At 36.1% G+C, this 26,170-nt stretch overlaps 1 protein-coding gene and 2 pseudogenes across 3 annotated transcripts in view; all 3 read right to left on the reverse strand.

Moving 5' to 3' along the window:
* LOC143577077 (disease resistance protein Roq1-like) overlaps positions 1–13,629 on the reverse strand; it is a 29,471-nt pseudogene extending 15,842 nt beyond the window's left edge. The window contains exons 1-4 of the transcript XR_013143053.1: positions 13,347–13,629; positions 12,590–13,084; positions 524–1,624; positions 119–424 (exon numbers count right to left, since the gene is read on the reverse strand). The product of XR_013143053.1 is annotated as a disease resistance protein Roq1-like (transcript). The remainder of the gene's footprint in view (positions 1–118; positions 425–523; positions 1,625–12,589; positions 13,085–13,346) is intronic.
* Positions 5,761–9,324, reverse strand: LOC143577085 (TMV resistance protein N-like; annotated as a pseudogene). The gene is made up of 5 exons (XR_013143056.1): positions 8,218–9,324; positions 7,897–8,064; positions 6,064–6,929; positions 5,857–5,946; positions 5,761–5,796 (listed from the first exon to the last, which is right to left on the reverse strand). The product of XR_013143056.1 is annotated as a TMV resistance protein N-like (transcript).
* Positions 13,630–21,625: 7,996 nt separating the features above from the next.
* LOC143577087 (disease resistance protein Roq1-like) lies at positions 21,626–24,788 on the reverse strand. Its single transcript, XM_077061025.1, has 4 exons — positions 24,283–24,788; positions 22,131–23,553; positions 21,955–22,014; positions 21,626–21,844 (listed from the first exon to the last, which is right to left on the reverse strand). The coding sequence occupies exons 1-4, from the start codon at positions 24,786–24,788 to the stop codon at positions 21,626–21,628; spliced, it is 2,208 nt and encodes a 735-aa protein (XP_076917140.1).
* Between the last annotated feature and the right edge of the window lie 1,382 nt (positions 24,789–26,170).

Consider the following 26,170-nt stretch of genomic DNA (forward strand, 5'->3'; position numbering starts at 1 on the left):
CCAACTACATTAAGTTGAGATTATTAAAATCCAACTTGCCTTCATAGTTTTATAATTCTTATCACATTTTTATTAGAATTTATAATAATGATTTTGTGAAACACGAAAATTTGCTTACCTTATACCCTTCCCAGAGTTGTGTTAGATTGCTATATCTCAACATTAAACAACCAAGCTTTGGCTGAAAACTTGATCGGAATGAAGATAAGGGATACCGTTCAAACTTAATCCACCGAAATTTCTTCATATTTGCAATAATATTTGAAAGACGATGGTTATCGTAACTTGGTTGATGATTGTCATAACTGGGTTCAGAAAATAAAGAATTTATCACCGCCTCCACATTATCATTACTTGAGTCATAAACCAAAGAATTCAACAGCGCCTCGAGATCAGGATCTGGTAAGGCTAACACTTCAGTTTCCTATGTTATACAATGAAGAGCGCCAATTTATGTCAGTAACATTATAGAGAAACGTCATTAGATACACATACAAATAAAATTTTGCAAAGTTAATTTAACCATTAATGGCGGAGCTGCCCCCATAGCACATAAGTTAACAACATCCTCCTCCTTCCAAATTCTACTATATATTCAGGATTATTAGGGTTTCCCTCTCTAACAATGTAGCGGGCCATTTCTTCTACCAAGTCATGCATGTCAAGTTTTCCATTTGAAACTTTTATGAGAAACTTTTGTGCCAAAACCTTTACCCCTATACCAGGGTAAAAACTACAAGCATTGAGCGCCATCATTGTTTCATTTATTGGAGATCTCCTAAGGAAACATGCAATATCTAAGAATAACTCTTTCTCGTCATGTTTAAGCCCATCATAACTTATTTTTAGTGTTTTCATCACTTGATCATCTGGGATGCATTTTAGCTTGGCGAGGGTACTTTTCCACTCATCATTGTCTTTGTCGTATAGAAAAGAACCTAAAATTTCTAGTGCTAACGGCAGCCCACCAGCATAAGAAATTGCTTCTTTTGAAAGCATGTCGTAATCTTCTACAGGTTTATCTTTCCTATATGCGTGTCTACTGAAGTGTGTAATCGCCTCGTCATGTGACAACAAACTCACTTCATATATCTTGTCTGCGTGGCGAGTAAGCAAATGCTCATCCCTGGTTGTGACTATTATACGACTGCCCTCACCAAACCAGCTATGTGATCCAGCTAACACGTCTAGTTGTTTGCGATCATCAACATCATCAAGAACAACTAATACACTTTTGTGACATAATTTTCTTTTTATCATGCTTCTTCCTTCCGTCTCACTCCCTACCACCACATCTGTTTTCAAAACATGTGATAAAAACTTTTCTTGCAACTTTGTCAAACCATGCTTGTTTGATTCCTCACGAATATTTTCAAGAAGACAGCAAGCTTCGAATTGGTGATAGATTTCTATATACGCGGCAGATGCGAGGGTAGTCTTACCCCCACCCCCAACCCCACATATCCCCACAATGCGCACACCACAGGATCCAATTTCCAACTTTGATGTCAAATCATGCAAGCGAGTCTCTATTCCAACAAGGACTTTATCAACATTTTTAATTAGGGGAGACAACCTACTGGAAATCGTAGCAACAATGTCTTTAATACATTTTGCTTCATGCCTGCATGATGTATAAAGAAATATATATTATACAAAGAATAATAATGTGTTTGCCTAGTGACTATTTATGTCTAATTCATATTAAAAGCTAAACGCCACCACCGACGGGTTTCATATGATGAAGTAATAGGGGCAGGCGGTTAGGGGAATTAACAGCGGAGACTTGAGTATGGTTCGGCTTCAACCTTAGCGTTTGATTAAGACTAGGTGCCGAAACCTGCCGTGTTGTGGTGGTGCACCAACGTGAATCCAGTATTGGTTATTCGGTTATGTTCATAACGATAACGACAATAAACTCAAAAAAATAAACATAAAATCGTACCGTGCGTGTTTTACAAGTAGACTACATATTGACACCAAGGCTAAACCAAAATATAAATTCGTAAAATGCAAAATATAAAGAATTAACATATATTGAAAAATTCACCAGCAATGTGGCGACACAAATTTGGTTGATATTGGGTTGCAACACCGAGGCTAATGTGAAAAAGAAATTCTTCAATGCTCAAATACAACAAATTAAAAAAAAAACAAAACCAACATATCTAAAACAAAGCTCACGATAAACAAAGCGTTGCATTGACGAACCAACACGAACTCGGTTGGTGTCAACGGTCACAACTTTAACTTGTAAACGTCATTGTGTAACCCAAAAACTAAACAAAAAAAAAGAATTTAAAAAAAACTAAACAAAAAATAAATATGTCACACACCCAAATACAACAACCTAGCTAACATATTTAAAATAAAAAGAATACTAACATATTTAAAAAAAAGGCAACACAATAGTTGTGATGAACTAACAAAATAAACAAACTCCAATGATTTGGTCGGTATCGACGGTACAAGAACTAAATCGTAAACATAAATGAATAAGCCAAATTAATAACATAGCAAAAGTTTAAAAGAAAAAAAAATCACGTATTACTATTGCAGGCCAACACGAATTTAGTTGGTATTGATAGTATCGGCATTAAATTATAAATATAAATGAGTAAGTCCCATTTATATAACATAAAATTAATAATAATAATAACATTACATAAAAAAATAAAAGAACAAGAAAACTCTAGTCGGTGATGTGACATCGCCTAGTACCGCCACGTGGACCAATTGGCATGCTTGCGGCACCATGCATGCGTGTTTATCTTAGACCCAACGCTATGGGTGCCCTTCGGGGTTTTTTTTTTGCCGCTGTGGGCGCCGAACACCGGCGTGGGGCGTGGACGGGGAAGGGGCGACGAAGATCCGGTCGTTGCAATGGCCGGCGCGGTTGATTGAGTTTTGGTGGGGCCCCTTTCAGCAGCTCTCTCCATCTCTCTCTCTCTCTCTCTCTCTCTCTCTCTCTCTCTCTCACACACACACACACACATATATATACATATATAAGGGGCGCCTTTGGGGCATTAAACCATAGCGGGGCATCTTTGGGTTGGGGCTTCGATGCCCTCGGTGCTTACGTGGCGCTAACGTGGCACGGGGCTTCGAAGCCCCCCACCATAAAGGATGGTCTTATATATGTTTTTTGGAGACCCCGATACAGAGATTTGGGAATAGGCTGGTAGTTATATATTTAATTTACAATGTGTTGTAATGGAACTTGACCCGACCGGACCACGTTTACAAACATAAGATACCATTTGCAAACATAAAATTTCCGAGTAACCTGAACCCCACTCACACTCACATCCACGTAAGAATGATCATTTGAAGGTTCCTATCATCTTGGAGAAGACTTAATATAATAATTAGTCTTATCTATTTGTTTCGAATTTGAAAGTCCTAGTTGAGTTAGCATAGGATTAGTCATCCACGGGTTCTATATAAGTTTAGAAGTGTAGTTTAATTATGTTTCCTAGTTTAAGTAGGATTACAATTGTGTGTGTTATATAAACCCATCAAAAGGTTTATTTATAGTAGAGTAGAAAGTATTTACTTCATGTTTCTTATTAATGAAAAGAGTCACATAAACGTTTTATGCAATATCGTTCTTGGTGTTCTTAATTCACTTGTCTAAGGTTTAACAAAGAACAGAACATACAATTCATGCCCAATCGCAGAAGATACATGCAAACATTATTGAATACACAAAGAAATATATTATAGCGGTTTCTCACAGATTGACGTTGTATCTTTGTGTGCATTTGGAAACCCTAGGTGACGTGGTATCTTTGTGTGCTTATTGTCACGCTCATGTTTGGTGAATGCTTCTCCATATTTCCCTTTTTGTTTTCTCCCATCTGATGGATCGACGTCATAAAATACGGGCATAACGATTTGCCCTTTGTTTTCCATGCACTCTACAATATATGCAAGCTCATCCAAGCACCACGATGAGTCTGCATAGTTTTTAGAGAGTACAATAACCGTAATCCGTGATTCTTGGATAGCCTTTAGGAGGGCTGGACCGATTGACTCACCCCGAGCAAGTGTTTTGTCATCCTTGTACGTTTGGATTCCTTGTTGTGCAAGTGCCTCGTAGAGATGATCCACAAAGCCTTTACGGGTGTCTTCTCCTCTAAAACTCAGAAACACCTCATGATTCCATAATTGAGAAACAAAGGCGGAATCTGAGTTATAAAAGGACGATGAAGATGCCATTGACGTGTTTACTTAATTTGTTTGTAATTAGTATAAAAGCAAGCAATGGTAATCAGGTACAAAAAGAGAGATGTGGTTTTGAGATATATAAAATATTTGAGAAGTAACCGTTGCATGCACATCCATATAATGCTTAAACTCATTGTTTGGTCTTGTTACATACCATTTTCTTTTATTTGAAAATTAAAATATTATTAAAATATCTATATCATGAGCGCTGTCCCCATAACCATTCCATCTCGGTGGAGTGGCCAGAATAAGAACCTAACCTTCTTGAGGTCTTAGGTTCGAATTTAGAGGTTGTCCTGAGTTTTGTATTACAGTGTATTTATTCCAGAGGACTTGCTCTTAAGGGTACAACATCTGTCAGGTGGCTGGAAATTTTCTCAGGGAACGCCTAGCCAAACTCAGATGTCAAGTGTGGGCCAGGGCCGGCTCTAAAAAGACGAAAAAAATTATGGGCCAAAGGCGAACTTTTTTTTGGACCTTAAGTAAAAGAAACATTTTGTTTGGTTTAAACAAATTAATTATAAATGAGCTTATTTGATTATGATTTAAGTTGTGTAAAAAAACTTTTGTATAAAAATAAGCTTAAAATTGTCTCAAATAAGATTAGATACCACAACCTTTTGGTTAGATATCATACCCCTTTACCATTAGACCAAGCTATTGGTTATGTAATTGTGTTGAAACATTGATTATACACATGTTTTTGATAAAAATACATATTTTTTTTGAAAAAAAAAAAAAATTTCGGGCCTAGCGGGGTGTCGGGCCTGTGGCCGACTACCCTGTCATGCCTCGGCCCTGGCGTGGGCCCGATTAAGACAACATAGTCTTGGTCCGAGTGGGGTGGTTGGGGCTTCCGACTTGAGAGTTGCGGTCAACTAGACTGTGAAATTCGCTGTTAAAGAAAAAACAAAAAAAAAAGGACCACAACCTAAACATTGGGTTCTCTAATCTTTCGCTAAGCCATCAATCTATCATGATTTATGAGTAATATACATGAAGCTCACTTTTAACTGTTGAATACCATCCAAATTTCAAATTTGTTTTCATTAAGTCATTCAAACTATTTTTATTCTTAAATTGGGTTACTAAACTTTTATATCTGTTTCAATTAGATTATTTAGTTTTTAATGTGTCTTAGTTAACTCACTTAACTTTTAATGAGTATTTTGTTACTATCTCTTTTACCTCCATATCATATGTTTATAAGACCATTCTCATTCACAAACCAACTTAACCCAATCTTCATTATAAAATTAACTTCTATCTCTTCCACCAACCTAATCCAACCAAACCAAACTTTTCACCATTGTTAGCAAACCAAACTTCATTACTTTTTATTAAATAAATATAATTTATAATTGATTTTTATTTATAATAATTATTTTTTTTATTAAAAGTGTTTAGAAATACAAAAAATAATTTCTTTATTTAAAATAAACAATATATATTTAAATAAGTAATGATTAATATTTATTTTGTTACAAATTAAAAGATTCTGGATTTTTATCAAACTCCTCCCACTGATCAGGTTGGTAATCCATGGAAAACATCTCCTGCATGCTACACGAAAACATATAGCAACCATCAGCAGATAATAGAAATCCACTGAAGTCATTATACCAATTGTGTGGAAGTTGCAATGTTTATATCAAAATATAAATTTGCACTTGGAAGCAATATACTCGTAAAGCGGTCTTCAACTGCATTTCTCTGCCATGTAAATTTCAGTCATGAGGAACACAATTATCATTATTACAAATTATAATTTATAAAGGCTTGAAATTCAATAACATAAGAGTTATACCTGAAGCATAGAATATATATTACACTCTCACCACCAATCAACTTATTCTTATTTTCTCTAATAAAGGAGACTTTCCATAACAATTTACAATTTGATAAATCTCCTACCCTTTGAAATGACTCACAATATTCTGCTATGAGAATTTGAATGCTTGATGGGAGATCCGACAAGGTTCTCACAACATGACAAGTTGAGAAACTTGAGCCGGGGGATTTGGGAGAGGCTCGGATGTAATTTTGAAAACTTGTTATATCTTAGGTGTAGTACTTGTAGGTTAACAAATAGACTCATATCATATGGCATGTCTCCATCTCCCAAATTGCCCCAACTTAGATCCAACCTCAACTCTCTTGAAAACCATGGAAGCTCTTCTAAACAACATTCATCGCTAAAAAAATCCCCTGCCAATTCCTCAAGATTAACACATCCAGAGATCTTTAAATATTTCAAACGTTTTAGGAGACGGAAGTTACCTTCCATTCTTTTTAGTCTAACACAATTTTTTAAATCAAAAGATTCAAGGTTGGTACAAAATTGTCCAACAGAAAGGGGGGATTATTTCTATATCAGTATGCTCTAAATGAAGGTTTATCAAGCTATCCATGTTCGTTTGTATTTCCGGAAACTTTTTAAGTTGATAGCAATTAGAGAGCACAAGAGTCTCCAATTTAATCATCTTTATGACGGGCGGAAACGATTTAAGTTTGTAACATTGTCCCATATTCACCCAAACAAGTCTTTCATGATAGCCAATCGATGGATGAATCTCTTCTAATAGTGTACAGTGCTCTAAATTCAATATTTCAAGACATGGAAGGCCCTTAAAATCTGGTGTCCTCTTTAGATCCTCTGAAAACCCGAGATCAAGAATTTTTAAACTTGGCAGACTCTGTTGTGAGACAAATACGTTAAAGTCAAATAGGTTGGTATATTTATTAACATCATAGAACTTTTTCATTCACATACTTAAAATGCGTAACGCGACATTGGACATGTAACAGGTCCGCTACATGCGAAACAGAAAGCTGGTACGGATTCAACCCGACATCGGTCGCATAACCCCGTGGCGGTACGCCCATAAGCTGGTGTTGGCACGTGCGTAACCAGATGGCATAATTGGTGCCGGTACGCTGTAACACGACATCGAATCCGTAACTGGTACTAGTACGTGCATAATCCGGCAACAATACATGCATAACACACCATCAGACGCATAACCTGGTTGGTACGCGCCTAACCGGATGGCAGTACGCTCAGAACACGACGTCGGTTCCGACACACGTGTAACATGATGTCGAACGCGCGAACGATGCTGGTGCGTGCACTTTCCAACATCGAACACCTACCAATGTCGTTACCCGCATAATCCGAAATCAGACGCGTAATCGTTGCCCGTGCGGGCGTAACCGTTTCGGGTACGCGCTTAATCCGGAATCGGACGTGAAACCAACACCAGAATACACATAACTAGCGATTGGACCTACAATTTGCACTTCTCAAAAATCCAGTTTTACCCATTAACAAATTAAAATGGTTTTGTGGACCGTATAAAAAACTGAGGCCTGAACCTGAAAACTATCAGCTTAGTTATACAAATGAAATTAAAAGCAACTGATTCACTCTTTGTAGTGAATTAGCAACAAAAAACAAAAAAAAACAACCGATTCCGACCAGAACAACCTTTTTCTTTAATTGACTTGTTTGACCTGTGACCCGAACATGCCCGACCTGACTCTTTTTGTAGTATTAATCAAAACTTAAAATGAGATCAGATTAACAACTGCAAGGGAAAGAAACAAATAGAAAAAAATTGATTGCACAATATATAAAGTATTTATTAAAATAGAATTACGTACCTTATACCCTTCCCAGAGTTGTTCTAGTCGGCTAAAGTGCAACATTAGACAACCAAGGTTTCTTGGCTGAAAATTTGATGGGAATGAAGATGCCTGATATTTTCTCCAATCAATCCACCGAAGTTTCTTCATTTTTGCAATAACATTAAAATTAAAATTTTGTTGACGGTTGTCAAAACCTTGCATTTGGAAGTTAAGTTGCCTGGGGATAAACTCAATAAAATGATGTCGTATAGCTATTACTTCAGTTTCATGTGTTAATTTAATTATGAAACCACGTTGTGTTAGTAACAATATAGACAAATGTCATTATATAGACATATATAAAGTAATTTTTTGCAAAGTTAATTTTACCATTGTCGATGCAACTTCCCCCGTATCAAATAAGTTAACAATATCTTCCTTCTTCCAAATTCTGCTATGCTTTTCAGGATTATTAGGGTATTCCCCTCTAACAATGTAGTGAGCCATTTCTTCTACCAAGTCATGCATATCAAATATTCCATTTGAAACTTTTATAAGAGACTTCTGTGCCAACACCTTTATCCCTATGCGGGGCTCAACATTGCAAGTATTAAGCACCGTCATTACCTCATCTATCTTCACTCCCCTACAGAAACATGCAATATCTAAGAATAACTGTTTCTCGTGAGATTCAAGTCCATCATAACTTATTTTGAGTCTGTTTGTGATCTCAGGATATGGGATGTGTTTTAACTTGGCCAAGACACTCATCCACTCTTCTTTATCTTTGTCGTATAGAAAAGAACCCAGAATCTCTAGTGCTAATGGAAGCCCACCGGCATAAGAAACTACATCATGTGAAAGCTTCTCATAGTCTTCTACATATTTATCTTTCCGATATGCATGTCCATTAAAAAGCTTGAGAGCCTCGTCATGTGATAACAAACTCACTTCATATATCATGTCGGCTTGCCGGGTTAGCAAATGCTCATCCCTGGTTGTGATTATTATCCGACTGCCCTCACCGAACCAATCATGTGAACCTGCTAACGCCTCCAGTTGTCTGTGTTCATTAACATCATCGAGAACAACTAAAATACTTTTGCAACATAACTTTCTTTTTATCATGTTTATTCCTTCAATCTCACTTCCGATCACCTCTTTTGTTTTCATAACTAGAGATAGAAACTTTTCTTGCAACTTTGTCAATCCATTCTTGTGGTGAGAGATTTCCATATAAGCAGCAGATGCGAGAGTAGTCTTACCGCCGCCCCCAACCCCCCATATTCCAACCATGCGCACACCACCTGACCCAATATCTAACTTTGACTTTAAATCTTGCAAGCGAGTCTCCATTCCAATGAGATTTTTATTAACATTTGTATGTAGGGGAGGTAACCTACTGAAAATTGTAGCAACAATGTCCTTAATGCATATTGCTTCACGCCTGCACAATTGATACATAAGGAAATACATATTATATAACGAATAGTTATATGTTTTCCTGAAGACTAATGTCTAATTCATTCAGTGTGAAAAGAACAAAGCCACCACCAATGTGTTTCATATGATTTAAGTGTTGGAATTGTTAATCTCCTGATCAAGATCAAATCAATTTGGAAGCTGCTTAAGGAAAATATATTTTTACGTTTATTTGTTATTGGGTCTAAGTATTTAGTTTATGTGTTAAATGGGCTGAACTTATTTGAAAGGCCTATATTTATGTTTAATGTGTAACGGGCCTGTTAGCCCAGTCAGTATGTATTTTAGGTTTACATATGTCTGTTAAAAACGTTGTCAAGCAGTTGATTGTAAACGGTTATGAAAAACAGTTAATCAACCGTTCACATCAACAACTATAAATAGGTCGATGTAAAGTATTGTAAGTACGTGTATTATATGTTTAATAATATTATCTTTACATCATATTGCTTCTTGTTCCATTCACTATATCAATTGTGTTGTTATATTACTGTTGCGTTTATAATCGATAATCATGAAACCTTCATCGAAGCAACATACCAACAGTGGTATCAGAGCCAAAGGGCTCGAATCGATCCGTACGAGTGGGAGTTTCAGCAACGACAGGAAGACGTCACTGGTGAGACGTTTATCGACTGTGTTGTCGCGGTTATTGTTGCAGGCAGATTTGCCTAGGGTTTCATCACAGAATCGTTTTAAACATCAGGCAGCGAAGAGAAATATAAACCGGGCAAAATTCCACCGAGATCGTCTTGCAAATGCACCCAGAAGAAGGAACGAAGGCCATGGTGCACGGATTTGCGGTAAAGACGATATGGAACCGAGTAGTCTGGAAAATCTTTCAGAAGTTCGTTGTTTTCGTTGCCAGAATTTTGGTCACTATGCTTTTGCATGTCCAAGTAAGTTATCGAAGTTTATTTTCCCTCAAAACCAGAAGATATGGATTATCTTGTTAAGGGGACGGACTATGGCAATTGGGATAACATTTGGTATGTAAACCCTAGTATAAAGAAACATCAAACAAGTAGGCTGACTTAATTTTGTGATTTTAAATCCACATATAAAGTGGAAAAGGATCATCAAAATAATCCGATGTTTGTTTACGGGCTAGGGTTGACCGGAATTCTTGTGGATGATAAGATAGAAAGGATTCCTCATATTCAATATGTTCATAAATCAACAAAAAAATATTTTTAGTAAGGAACAATTGATGTTGCAAGGATTTGATATAGTTTTTGATGGGCCTACATGTGTTCTTTTAAAGACTTTTAAAGAAATCTCAAATGTTGATAAAAGTGGGAATTCAGGGATTTTAGAGGTCGGAAAAGATAAAGAAGTTGTAAAGGCTAGTTCCCTAAGTTTGTTAAAATTCCATCAACATGAGGCCGATATAATGTTTGATTATTTGGAAGACGTAAAAGAGGGAAACAGGATTGGTGTAAACTGGGACATACGTATCATGTTCATGAATATGATACAAGTTCACAATATGTTCCTTAAGCATAGAAACTTTCTTAAAACCGAATTCAAGGATCTTGTTAAATGGTTCATAGAAAACCTTCAAAATGAAAAGGGAAAAGAGTTTCCCCCCTAAGTTAGAAGATGGTGTATTGTCAATATACTTGATTTGTATATGGAAGTTCATATGCTTGGAGGTTTTAGGAAGGTTACACAGGGGCAAAAATGGACTGATTTGACAGTCAAGTTGGGTTTTCGAATTGATCAAGGTAGCGATATTCAAATGGTCTACTACAAGTACTTAAACACACTCGAATGGTATAATCAAACAATCACCAAAAGAGGGTACTTTGAAGACGAAGATTTGAAAGAACTTGTTAATAGCATAGGCGAAACAAGTAGCAATGAAGAGAAGATCAAAGGCCCTGCCTATTAAGAAGAGAAGTACATATTACCAGCAATCTGGACCGTCAGCCAGCCACTTTGCAACAAATATTGAAGACGAGGCTGTTGAGGATGCAACCGAGAAAGATTCAAATGAGTCGGACTCATTTGAAATCATTTGCTAATCATATCAAAGGAAAAAGAGCAGCAGATGATCAAGAGATTAAGGGGGAGTGTTGTAATTGTTAATCTCCTGATCAAGATCAAATCAATTTGGAAGCTGCTCAAGGAAAATATATATTTACGTTTGTTTGTTATTGGGTCTAAGTATTTAGTTTATGTGTTAAATGGGCTGAACTTGTTTGAAAGGCCTATATTTTTGTTTAATGTGTAACGGGCTTGTTAGCCCAGTCAATATGTATTTTAGGTTTACATATGTCTGTTAAAAACGTTGTCAAGCAGTTGATTGTAAACGGTTATGAAAAACAGTTAATCAACCGTTCACATCAACAACTATAAATAGGTCGATGTAAAGTATTGTAAGTACGTGTATTCTATGTTTAATAATATTATCTTTACATCAGATTGTTTCTTGTTCCATTCACTATATCAATTGTGTTGTTATATTACTGCTGCGTTTATAATCGATCATCATGAAACCTTCGTCGAAGCAACATACCAACATTAAGTTAATAGGGCAGGCAGGTTTGGTAAATTTTACTAAGGAACACTGAGTAACAAATCATAAGTCATAATATGTGTGAATCAAGATAAAAAGCAGGTGTTAAGGGAATTAATGGCTGAGAGTACTTGAGTGCATGTGATTCAACTTCAACATAAGAATTTGGTTGAAATTTTGGGAGATTGATAAGTTGTATGTTTGATTTACAAAGATTTGGGAAAAGACTGGTAGTTGTATGTTTAGTTTACAATGTGTGTTGTAATTGAACTCGGCCAGACCAGACGATACCTGAGACCGAATAACCAAACTGCAATCCGATTCGGGTGAGCACCTATTCTCATTTACTTCAAATCTGATGAACAGTTAATGTGTTACGTAATTAATTAGATTTAATTATGAGAACTATTGTAGTAGTTACTTGGTTTTATAAATAAAATGGTTTCGTGAGTTTTTATGCATTAGATACTCGTAGATGATTTTTCAACTCATTTAACCCTTTTTATTTTTACCTCCGCCTTTTGAATTTTAAATCTGACAAGACAAACTGAAAAAAAAAAAAAAAACTATCTTACCGTCTCAAACTAATCCATTTATATACACAAATGCTTGTTGAAACTGACACCTCTAGTAATTACAAGTAGAATCAAGTTATGGAAAGCAAACATACTTAAGTATATTTCCCATTTTGTTAAAAAGTTTTTATTTTAACCAGGAAATATTAACCCGTTTGCGAAGTCCTTCGGGACCCATCCAGAAAGGTTGCCTGCCTTTACAAGAGCTTCTCTCCATGAGTCAACTTTGTGCTTGTCACGCTCATGTTTGATAAATGCTTCAGCATATTTCCCATTTTGTTTTCTCACATCGACGTCATAAAATACAGGCATAACGATTTGCCCTTTGTTTTCCATGCACTCTACAATATGTGCAAGCTCGTCTAAGCACCAAGAAGAGTCTGCATAATTTTCAGAGAATACAATAACTGCTATCCGTGATTCTTGGATAGCCTTCAGGAGGGCTGGACCGATTTTCTCACCCCGAGGAAGTGTTTCGTCATCCTTGTACGTCTGGATTCCGTGTTGTACAAGAGCCGTGTAGAGATGATCCACAAAGCCTTTACGAGTGTCTTCTCCTCTAAAACTTAGAAACACCTCATGTTTCCAGGATTGAGAAACTGAGGCAGGAATTATTTGAGAAGAGGACAATGAAGATGCCATTGATCTGTATATGGAATTTGTTAATTTGGAATTAGTATAAAAGAAGTGGAAATCAGGTGAAAAATAGAAATGTGCGTGGTTTTGAGATATCTATTAGATAAATTAAATATTTGAGAAATCTGCCATGCCGGAAACTTCATAATAGTTTCATATGATGATGTTGAGTCCTTTTTTATTTGTTTGGAATTAGTATAAAGCAAACCGTAGCCGGCCAGTAGTGATTACGAAGGCTAACTAGCCAACCATAAAGGAAACGAAAAACAAACCTTTGTTTGAACAGTGATGATGATGATGATGATGATGATGATGATGAATCCTTCCTCTCACCATGGTCTTTTTCGTGCATGTGCCGCTTATCCAAAGACGACAAAGAGGATGAAGTTTTGTGATCATGACCATTGTCATCAAATTTATCTTGTAGTTTGTGTAAATAATAAACAAGAATATTCACCACTACAAGGAGTAGTATAAGAGTAGTGGAAAAGTACATGCTTCTTCAAGTTATGGATTACGCCACAAGAAACGATTTTAGAGTTATAGAAGGAGATGATCAAACAAATGAAGTTGTGTTCTTTGTGTATTGGATTCCCTCCAATATTTATACTTGTTTCATCTTGTAAATTAAGTATTTCAGTGGCTGAGTTGTGTCATTGATCCAAAATGAGAGAAGTGGTTGTGATGTGTCATTGATGATCTGTATTAAATATCTAAGATATTCACTCTGTCAAGAAAAATCAAACAAAGGAAACTTCATAATACCTTCAAATAATGCTAAATTAAGTCTCCAGTGTTATTTTGCTTGATTTTGTTTATATGTTTTGTTGACAGGCATCTATCAAGACAAAAGTAAACGGAGAATGTGAAGTAGACTGCCTAACCATATTCAACATTTCACATTAGATTAACGCGTTGAAACAGTAAAGGACGCGAGTCACGCGGGGTGTGTGTGTGTGTGACTGTTTGGTTTGTGTGGGAAGCTGGGTGACCCGGTCCACCTCTTTAGTCTTTGGTATGGTGTCTATTTTCAAATTTCCTTTTTCCTTTTCAAATAACCTTCTTAAAACAGTGTATATAGAATTTTCATACTGAAACAGCAAAAATTTGAAAGGCAGCTAACCCGCCCAACACACCGCAGCAACACGATGTTTCAAAAAGAAAGAAAGAATATACACATTGCATTAATGTTCCAAACCACTTTTGGGCAGAAGCGATCAGCATATGTAACTGACAGAATAACACAATAAGGTCTTGAGGATGTATCTTCATATGTAACCGATTTCGGCTATTGGTAGTTTATTTACATTGATTTCATGTGTTAGTGGGTAACTTAGTCATGGTTTAGCTGGTCAAGTACATACAATTAGTTTGCGCTTGCAATCCTTGCGACCTCTTCTCTATTTTTCCTTACCCACATTAACAACTTCGTTTACATCAAATCTATAATAGAACAACTTGGATAAAGTTGAAAAGCGAAATGCTTATTGCTAGCAAACAACAAAGCCTCGAGAAAGGAGACATGTGGTCTTGAGAGGTTGAGACGTGTCATATAATCTAACTCTAACTATACTAATAAAAGGAAATAACGTGACAGTCTCATATTCATTCTTGGTCTAAACTTTGTTCTCATTCATCCCACTTATCCATAGGTTATGATGCAAAACCATTTGAAAAAAAGTGTTCTCATTCATCCCACTTATCTAGTTCTCTAATATCTAATTTCATTCATCCTAGCTATTCATGGGTTAAAATATTTTTTTGCAAATGACTCAAATGAGTTATAATTTCCTTTATAGTTCTCTAATTTCTCACTCTATTTATTTTAGCTATCCATTGGTCATGGGTTAAAACAACTTTAACAAGGTGAGTTATAATTACCCTTCTAATTCTCTAATATCTCATCTTATTCATCATAGCTATTAATAGGTAATGGGTCGAAACAATTTGGCAAATGTTGTATATAATAAGATTTTTTTGAATTTGTGAATTTGAGTTTCTAGACTTCTTATTTTTTTTACTATATATGTTATTTCTTTTTTACATTTAATTTTGTTCCTATCTTACAAATAATAAACCTTATTTATTTTTATTATTTGACAAATCATGTGTAATACATAAGTTTATAAGCTAGTGTGTGTGTGTATATATATAGGATTAAGTCATCATGAAGATTAAAATATTACTAATTATTGTTGACTCGAGGGATTAAAATAATGCTAATACATTTTCTACCAACTATTTTATCAAGTAGCTCAAATTACTGAGGCTCTGACCTTTCACATTGCAGGCTTAATCTTTCTTTATATTTTGTTGACTAGCTATCAAGACAAAGTAAATGTAAAACAAGTATAATCATCAACGTAAATGTGAAGGAAATTGCCAAACTTAAAAAAGAAAATGATGGGTCATGTGAGGAGTGGAACGCGGGTCATCTAGGAGAAACATGTCGATGCAGGTATTGTGTGGGAAGTCGGGTAGAGGTGGTCAACCCGGCTTTTTTAAGGAACCGGGTAGGAACCTGTTCCGAAGGGTGGGGGTGTAGAATCGGATTCATTGGCCACTTCTAAAGTTGGATCATGCCGAGTGACCAAGTCTACCTCTTTTCTTGTTATTCAAACTTTAATTAGCTTTTTAGTTTTTTTTTTCTTTTTCTTGTTCAAATAACCTTCTTAAAACATTTCCTATAGAATTTTTATTTTGAAACAGCAAAAATTTAAAAGGCAACTTATTGGAAGTTAATCCTGAAACTGGTGACAGGGAAAGTTGAAGGGGTTAATGTGTCAAGTTTTATTTTAATATTGTCTTTGGTTTATGGTATGATCTAGTATTTGATAATTTAATTTAGTAGTTTATTTATCTTGAGGCTAAGTTAGAGTTGAGTCAAAAAGTCTATTTATATGGTGAATATTTTAGAATGCGTTTGTTAAGTTTCTTTTCATTAATAAAAAGTGTCGAACAAAGTTTTGTTCATATCTCCCGTTCATCAATAATTTTTGTGATCCGGGCCAACACGACTAATTCACCCAATACACCGCAACAACATGGTGTTTCAAAAAGAAAGAAAGGAAGAACATACATGTGACAAGAATGTTCCGGACCGCTTTTGTCAGAAGCGATAAAGACATCAGCACATGTAATCAACAGAATAACGCAATAAGGTCTCGAGGTGGTTTTCTTTAAATCAATTAGTTAGTAACTTATTAGTTTAATTACAGTTGATTTCATGTGTTAGTAGGCAACTTAGTCATGGTTTGTGTGTGCAATCCTTGTAACCTCGTCTCTAATTTTTCTTACCTGCATTAACAATTTCGTTTACATCAATTAAATCTTATAAAAGAACAGGTTGAAAAGCAAAATGCATATTTCTAGCAAACAGCAACGCATCAAGGCCTACCAGTATGGTTGGATGGGCGGGTGTTAAAAGTCAAGAAGCGGTCCATTGTCCTTTGAATAGCTGCATAGCAGTCCTCCCCATGATCCACTCCAAATCAGAAGACGATATCGGCACTTGACTAGCAATTTCAGACACCGCTTCTTTTGCTTCCTTTTAAACCCCATTCTTCAACCACAAAAGGGAAATCACTGCATAATATAATAAAATGTACATATTCAAATATTATGTTATTCAAATTTTATAACATAAGAATGATAAAATCACCTTCCCCACATGACACGGTGAAAAGGAAGAAGAGGGGACTAAATTTCACATAAACCTGTTAAATTTATATAAAAGCCAAAATACATATACTAATAATAAAAGAACACTAGAAGGTTTCATTATTGTTTAAACACGGACAAGTCTCATCATTAGAACACCAGTTGCTACAACGCGAGCAGTTGAGACAGCTGGCGTTGATGCAGAGGGCTGAAATGGAAGAAGAAAGACAACTCGGTTCCGACTGGTTTCACCGAGTCAACTCACCTGGACTCGGGTCTTCAGATTTGAGTCAGCTTGAACGGAACCTCTCAATGCAGGACCGGATTCGGCACGGGTTTTACGAACCGAACCCGTTACCATTTAAACGGTCGTTGTCAATGCCAGGTGGCGGTCCGGGAATCAATCTTGATGTAGCGGGCCGGTTCTCTCTTCGACTCCTCACTCTCATCAATCCAACAATTCATTAAATTCTAATAATTTTCGTTCGTCACATTTGGATGTGATGGAATTAGGACAAATGTTGAACGAGTGGATGGAATCAAGGATTCAACAATTACATATTAATAGCCTACTGATGTGTTACAAAACACATAGCGTTTTATCCCGTTTTTGTGTTGTTTTGTGCGTAAACCGTTAACGAATATAACTAGTTCTTGCATGAAATTAAATGTTTATGTATATGATAGGTCCCATGTTGAAGATAGATAGAAAAACAAGTTTAATGAAGAAAGAATCAGCTCAAACGGGATTCGGATGAAGCCGGTATGCGCGTTTGAAGATAAACGAGTCAGAAACGAGCACCCAGGAGGACCTAGCCGCGCTACGCGACCAGGTGAGGCATCCATGCCCGCGCTATGCGACGTCCCACATGTCCCAAAAGGCTGCCAAGAATGTTCAAGAATCAGCTACCACGTCTATTTTGTCTTCTAGTGGGCCTTGTGGGCTTGTTTTAACCTATTTTATATTAGAAAATGGTGTTTAAGGATATATTTAAAAACCCTAAACCCTATGAACGAAAATAGACTTCATTCCAGCCATCCAAGACCTGTTCCAAACGAAATACCAAGAGGGAGGAGCAGCCGGTTCGTTATTTCATCACCTGGTTGTCGGTTTTGAGTATTTTAACGATTGTGAGTTCGTTTTTGAGTTTTAGACATTCAAACAAGTTGTAATCAGATTCTAATGAACATGTTTATCATATTTATCTATTTTATCTGCTTTTCATACATTATGCTTGGCTAAACTTGTTTGAATCACCTAGGTTTGATGTTTAACGTATGATTTATCACTTTTCGGGTGCTAATATTGTGTTTGATTGTTTAGTTATTGTAAAGTTTATAATTTGTGATATTATTCCATGAACCTTGCTGCCATTAGATGTATTTTAGGTTGCATGAGCCCCGAGTAGTTGATTATTGCATGAATTTGTTTCGTGTAGTCGTTAATTGCTAGTTCGGTTAATACTGAGTGTGTTGATTGATTGTGGTAGACGCGTGCCATTAGGGTTTATGTTTCTTGAATCATTTAGGTCAGTAGGGATCATCCTCTTTGATTTGGACCAAAACCTTAGGGGTTAGTTTATCTCTCTGCTTTAGTTGATTTAGTTACCCGTTGCGAGACCACGTGCAGTTTTCTAGCTATCGACCAGGTTAGTTTGTAAGTTGAGTTATTTTATCCTTAATATTGAATTACCCCTATCTTCATAGGTTTGTAATTAGCTCGAGCCTTAGTGAGGATTGTGATTTTGATACGGACCATGTAATAAATCATTAGGGTACGTAAATAAACAACCGTAAATTAAAAGCTAAATAGAAGTTGTTACAGTACGTTTTCTGGTAAAACTGACCGTAGGGACCCAGTTGCCTTGATTACATCATCTATCTTAATTCATCTTTAGACGCTGGTTTCAAACACTTGTTAGCACCTAAGCCATCCTACACCTGTTAAGTCATCTTACCTAGGTGATTCGTTTTCTTATTATCGTTATATCTCATTAAGTTTCCAGTTAGTTTCGTTAAGTTTCACCTTTAGTTAAGTTAAGTTAGTTTAGATATATAAGTTAACAAATATATTATTTAGGCATGACTTGAGTAGGGTTAGTAATTGAGCCACCTCACGTGTCTTTGTGTTCGATACTCGGACTTCATGAGTTTTTACTACATACGATCGGTACACTTGCCGGTTGTGTAAACTTTAGTTAGGATATTCCATTTTAATTTAAAGCTTAGTTGTGAATCGTAATTTTCATAGATACATTTTCGTACATCACCTACAAGTAACAAATGTGGGAATAATAAAACTAATAAAATATTTGTTCTTCCGAAAAACTTGGTCAAATTGTTTACTGATTCATCTTCACAACTCACGTACAATACATGTGATTTTGACTTGTGAACCATTGACCTCGACTCGCGACCCGTGAACAACTCGATTAACCCAACAATGATCATCATGGAGATGATGAGGCTTTAAAACTGTTTGGAAGGAATAAGCCATGCTTTGAAATGGATTTATGATGGCATACTCTTCATAGTTAATCTGGCAAAACAAAAGTTAAAAAGTGTGATTTTTTTTCATTGAGGCTAAATCATCACACACTTAATCTGCAGGAAACTGCATATTAAAATGGTGTGTTGGACAGGAAATACATTCCTTTGATTTATAGCTAGAAGAATTAATCTATTATTATCACCATATGAAAGTGACCATAAAATATCAGTTCGAGAGGGCATTGGAGTATCTTTGATGTCAAATGTCTTTACATGTACATCCTCCTCCCAACACTCTAAGTAGTGTATCGGTGTTTCCCTTGATTCACTTTTTCTAGGAACAGGTCCTACTTTTGGATTACACATGCCGTCAATCTGAAATGTAATATGAGTGCATGTAGGATTCCACCATGAGATCTGCCTCAATGAAGCAAAGGGTACATAACCCACCACTCCATATTCATTATAAGATTCTGAGGTATTATCAAACTCCTCATCAGGTTGAGAATCTTGGAATGACATAACCCACCACTCCAGCTTCATATATATTACACACCACCCATAGCTAACGCAACTATCAGAAGATAATAAAAATCCACTAGTCATTATACCAATTGTGTGGAAGTTTCAATGTTGCCATTCTTATTTGTTTACGAAGATATGAATGTGCATTTGGAAGCAATATACTCGTAAAGCGGTCTTCAGTTGCATTTCTCTGCCATGCAAATTTCAATTATGAGAAACACAATTATCATCATTACAATTCATAATTTATAAAAGGCTTGAAAAATTCAAGAACGAGATAAGAGTTATACCTGAAGCATAGAATGTATTAATCTCTCACCACCAATCAACTTATTCGTATTCTTTCTCTTAAAGGAAACTTTCCATAACCATTTATAATTCGATAAATCTCCTACCATTTGAAGTGACTCACAATATTCAGCTACGAGGATTTCTATGCTTGACGGGAGATTCGAAACTGTTACAAGGTTCCAACAGCCTGACAAGTCGACAAACTTGAGATATGGGATTTGGGAGAGGCTGGATGGTAATTTGGAAAATTTGTTATAACGTAAGTCTAGTACTTGTAGGTTAACCAACACACTCATATCATATGGCATGCCTCCATTTCCCAAACTGGCCCCACTTAGCTTCAACTTTCTTGATAACCGTGGAGATTGAGGAAGCTCTTCTAAACAACATTCATCGCCAAAAAAATCCCCAGCAAATTTCTCAAGTTGAATGCATCCAGAGATATTAAGATGTTTCAAACGTTTTAGGAGACGGAAGTTGCCTTCCATTCTTTTTAGTTTAAAACAATTTTCTAAATCAAAAGAAACAAGGTTGGTACAAAATTGTCCAACTGAAGGTGAAACTAATTCTATGATAGTTTTATCCAAATGAAGGTATATAAAGCTATCCATGTTCGTTTGTATTTCCGGAAACTTTTCAAGTCGACGGCATCCAGAGAGCACAAGAGTCTCCGATTTTGTCATCTTTATGATGGGTGGAAATGATTTAAGTTTTTTACATTCTTTCATATTCACCCAAACAAGTCTTTCATGATAGCCAATTGATGGATGAATCTCTTCTAAGTGCATACAGTGCTCTAAATTCAATGGAAGGCCCTTAAAATCTGGCGTCCTCTTTAGGAAAGTTGAACAACGGAGATCAAGAATTTTTAAACTTGGCAGAGTAGGGAGACAAATACGTTTAAGTCAAATAGGTTGGTATATTTATTAATATCATATAACCTTTTCATTCACACACTTAAAATGTGCAACTCAAACATAGAATGTATAACGGTCCCGCTACGTGCGAAACAGAAAGCTGGTACGGATTTAAAACGACATCGGTCGCGTAAACCAGTGGCGGTACGCCCAGAGCCGGCTATAGGGTATGGCGGGGTAGTCGACGGCCACAGGCCCGTCACCCCGCTAGGCATGAAATTTTTTTTTTAAACAAAAAGTTATATCTACTTTTATAAAAAATATATGTATATTCAATATTTCAACACAATTATATGATCACTATCATGGTCTAGTGATAATGGGTATGACGTCTAACCAAAAGGTTGTGGGTTCTAATCTTATTTGAGACATTTTAAGCTTATTTTTTTACACAACTCAAATCATAATAAAGTAAGCCCATTTGAATTAAATTGTTTAAACAAAAAAAAAATGTTCCTTTTGCTAAAGGCCCAAAAAAATTTCACCTTTGGCCCAATTTCTTTTTCGAATTCTCGGAGCCGGGCCTGTGTATGCCCATAACCTAGTGTAGGCATGTGCATAACATAGCATCGGGAGCACATACGATGTCGGTACGCACGTAACACGGCATTGGATGCGTAACCGGTGCTAGTACGTGCATAATCCGGCAACAATACATGGGTAACACATCATCGGACGCATAACCAGTGCCGGTAATCGCGTAACTGGATGGTGGTACGTGCACAACCAACCATCGGTCGTGGAAGCAGTGACACTACGTGCATAACACGACGTCGGTTCCGATACACGTGTAACGCGATGTCGAACCCGTGAGGGTTCTGGTGCATGCACACCCCGACATCAAACACCTGCCCGCCAACTACGGGCTTGAACCTGAAAACTGTCAGCTTAATTATACAAATGAAATTATAAGCAACTGATTCACCCTTTGTGTAGTGAATTAGAAAAAAAAAAAAACAAAACAAAAACAACCGGTTCTGACCTAAACCAAAACAACCTTTTTCTGTAATTGACTTGTTTGACCTGTGACCCGAACATGCCCGACCTGACCCGCTTTCTAATATTAATCAAAACTTGAAATGAGATCAGATTTACAAATGCAAGAGAAAGAAACAAGTAGAAAAACATTGATTGCTAAATATATAATGTATTTAATAAAATAGAATTACGTACCTTAAACCCTTCCCAGAGTTGTTCTAGTCGGCTAAAGTGCAACTTTAGACAACCAAGGTTTCCTGGCTGAAAGTTTAATGGGAATGAAGATGCCGGATAGCGTTCCCAATAAATCCATCGAAGTTTCTTCATTTTTGCAATAACATTAGAATGATGTTGACGGTTCATTCGTAAGTTCATTGAATAACCTCGCAAGGCTAATACTTCAGTATTCTGTGTTAATCTAATTAATGAAGGGAACCACATTGTGTTAGTAGCACTATAGAGTATAGACAAATGCCATCTGATACACATGTATAAATTAAAGTTTTGCAAAGTTAATATTACCATTGACAATGCAACTACCCCCATTATGTTAACAATATCTTCCTCCTTCCAAATTCTGCTCTGTTTTTCAAGATTACCACGGTATTTCCCTCTAACAATGTAGTGGGACATTTCTTCTATCAAGTCATGCATGTCAATTATTCCATCTGAAACTTTTATGAGAGACTTGTGTTCCAACACCCTTACCCCTATACAAGTGTGAAATCCACAAGCATCAAGCACTCTCACTGCTTCATCTACCCTCCATCCCCTCATGGCACATGCAATATCTAAGAATAACTCTTTCTCGTCATGTTTAAGCTCATCATAACTTATTTTGAGTATTTCCATCACGTCAACTTCTGGGATGCATTTTAGCTTGGCCAAGGTACTCTTCCACTCATCCTTGTCTTTGTCATACATAAATGAACCTAGAATTTTAAGTGCTAATGGGAGCTTACTGGCATAAGACACTACTTCTTGTGAGAGCGTCTTGTAATCTTCTACGGGTTCATCTTTCTTAAATGCATGTCTACTGAAGAGCTTGATAGCCTCGTTATCTGATAACAAACTCACTTCATAGATTGTCACTTCGTTGATGTTTAGCAAATGCTTATCTCTGGTGGTGATTATTATACGACTGCCCTCACCGAACCAATCATGTGAACCTGCTAACGCCTCAAGTTGCTTGTGTTCATTAACATCATCGAGAACAACTAAAATACTTTTGCAACATAACTTTCTTTTTATCATGTTTATTCCTTCAATCTCACTCCCTATCACCTCATTTGTTTTCGTAACTAGAGATAGAAACCTTTCTTGCAACTTTGTCAAACCATTCTTGCTTGATTCGTCACGAATATTTTCAAGCAAACAACAAGCTTCAAAGTGGTGAGAGATTTCCATATAAGCAGCAGATGCGAGAGTAGTCTTACCGCCGCCCCCAACCCCCCTTATTCCAACCATGCGCACACCACCTGACCCAATATCTAACTTTGATTTTAAATCTTGCAAGCGAGTCTCTATACCAATGAGATTTTTATTAACATTTGTATGTTGGGGAGGTAACCTTCTGGAAATTGTTGCAACAATGTCCTTAATGCATATTGCTTCACGCCTGCACAATTGATACATAAGGAAATACATATTATATAACGAATAGTTATATTTTTGCCTGAAGACTATTTATGTCTAATTCATTCAACATGAAAAGCAAAAAGCCACCATTGACGGGTCATATGATCAACTTATTGGGGCAGGCTGCAGGTTGGGTTAACATTAGAAAGGAAAACCGAGTAACAAAACATAAGTCATAAAATTTGGTTGAAAATTTAGGAGATAGTAAGTTGTATGTTTAATTTACAAAGATTTGGGAAAAGGCTGGTAGTTGTATGTTTAATTTACATTGTGTGTTGTTACTGAACTTGGCTAGACTGGACCATACCTGAAACCTGAATAACCGAATTGTAATCCAATTCGGGCATCGTTACTTTTGTGAACATAAAATACATTTGCAAATGTAAAATACCCTATTAACCCGAACCCCACTAACACACACATGTACGTTCCTAGGTTTATGTTTAATAAAATGGTGTTATGAGTTTTTATGCATTTAGATACTTGTAGATGATTTTCAACTCAATTAACCCTTTTTATTTGTAGTTTTACCTCGACCTTTTAGTTTGAAATTTGACGAACTGAAAAGAATAACTATAAGTCTCACACAGATCCAATTATACACAATGAGAGTTGAATTTACACCTCTAGTTACAAGTACAATCGAGTGATAGAATACAAACATATCAATTATAAAAGGTTTCTTTTAGAACAAGGAGAAGAAAATTACCCGCTCGCAAAGTCCTTTAGGACCCATCCAGAAAGGTTGCCGGCCTTTTTCAAAGCTTCTCTCCATGAGTCAACTTTGTGCTTATTCTTCTCACGCTCATATTTGTCAAATGCTTCCCCGTATTTCCCATTTTGATTTCTCACCTCCGATGGATCGACATCATAAAATACGGGCATAACGATCTGCCCTGTATTTTCCATGCACTCTACAATATGTGCAAGCTCGTCCAAGCACCAAGAAGAGTCTGCATAGTTTTCAGAGAATATAATAACTGCAATCCGTGATTCTTGGATTGCCTTGAAGAGTGCCGGACCGATTGTCGCACCTCGAGGAAATGTTTCGTCATCCTTGTATGTTTGGATTCCTTGTCGTACAAGAGCCTCGTAGAGATGATCCACAAAGCCCTTACGGGTGTCTTCTCCTCTAAAACTTATAAACACCTCAGGCTTCCATGATTGCGAAAAAGAGGCAGAAGTTAAGTGAGAAGAGGACGATGAAGATGCCATTAATCAGTGTATTGAATTAGTTGTATTGAGAAACTGAGATGTCACACACACGCATATATAACATTTGGATCTTCCCTCCATCAAAAAATAGTCATACCGAAACTTCATGTTACCTTCAAATAATGCTAAAGCTTTTTTTTTTTTTTTTTTATTTTAATCAACAAAAAAATAAAGTCTTACGTGTTGTTTTCTTAAAAAAAATAAAGGATTACGACAGCATGAAGATTAAAATATTACTAATTATTGTCTACCAACTATTTTATTATCAAGACAATAAAAGGAAAATAATTATACTTGTCAAAGTAAATGCCAAGGAAATAGCCCAACTAGTTTCAACATTTCACATTAGATTAATTTTATCTTATTATTGAATTTTCTTCGCCAAGCATCAATATAGAAAGCTCACTTTCATTGTTTTATTTTCTATTGAGAATCATATCATCGATGTGACATTCCAAAGTATGAATCAATTGACATCATAATCACAAGGAAAAAAAACAAGTGACGGGTCTCGTGAGGGGTTAAACACGGATCATCTAGGAGAAACAGGTCGAATCAGTAAGCGACGTCAGGCTAGGTGACTCATTTCACCCCTTTAATATTGTTTAAATTTTCTTTTTTTGTATTTAACTTCCTTTTTATCAATTTCTTTTTATTCAACCTTTAATCAGCACTTAATATTTTTTTTCTTTTTCCTTTTAACATAACCATCTTAAAACAATTTCGAAAGATTTATCATTTTCAAGCAGCAAAATATTAACTAAACCGCCCAACACATTACACACCGCAGCAATACAGTGTTTCAAAACGAAAGAAAAAACATACACTTTAACATGGCTGAGGTATCCGAAAGTATGATCAATGGCAAGAATGATCCAGACTACTTTTGGGCATAACTCAGAAGCGATGAAGACATCAGCAATGTAATAGACAGAATATATACCGAAATAAGGTCTCGAGGGTTTGGTTATGTGTTCATCACAAACCAATGTAAATCACTGCTGCTCAGAACACCCAGCTATGGAATGTTCGTGCATGCTGCATGATCAACAAAATTAGTTTTCGTCCATCGGTAAGTGGGTAGTTTATTTACAGTTGATTTCTTGTGTTATTAGGTAACTAGTCATGGTAATGGGCAATTTATAATAATAATTATTATTATTTATTTCAAACTAGCAAAACATACCTTAGAATTTGTTTAAACGGTGAAATCTTCTAAATCATATTACTTTTTAATACTATTAGACACATTGATAGGGGAAGGTTTATGTACATTTTGATCTTAACATGAGTACGTAGGAAATAATGGCAATTTATTTTAAAAATGTGAACGTAAGAAACAATACCAATCTACATAAACAATGACTTATAAGAACAAAGAA

This window comes from Bidens hawaiensis, unplaced genomic scaffold (assembly GCF_021521415.1).
Source record: "Bidens hawaiensis isolate Kalapana, Puna unplaced genomic scaffold, B.hawaiensis_p1.1 tig00028461_1, whole genome shotgun sequence".
NCBI lineage: Eukaryota > Viridiplantae > Streptophyta > Magnoliopsida > Asterales > Asteraceae > Bidens > Bidens hawaiensis.

Excerpts from the sequence above, each read along its gene's own strand:
- LOC143577087 (XM_077061025.1), bottom strand. The coding sequence starts at position 24,788 with ATGGCATCTTCATCGTCCTCTTCTCACTTAACTTCTGCCTCTTTTTCG. Across the intron at positions 22,015-22,130 it reads AACTCTGGGAAGGGTTTAAG|AAAGCGGGTCAGGTCGGGCA; the intron begins GTACGTAATTCT and ends GATTAATATTAG. Across the intron at positions 21,845-21,954 it reads CAAGTCAATTACAGAAAAAG|CTGACAGTTTTCAGGTTCAA; the intron begins GTTGTTTTGGTT and ends TGTATAATTAAG.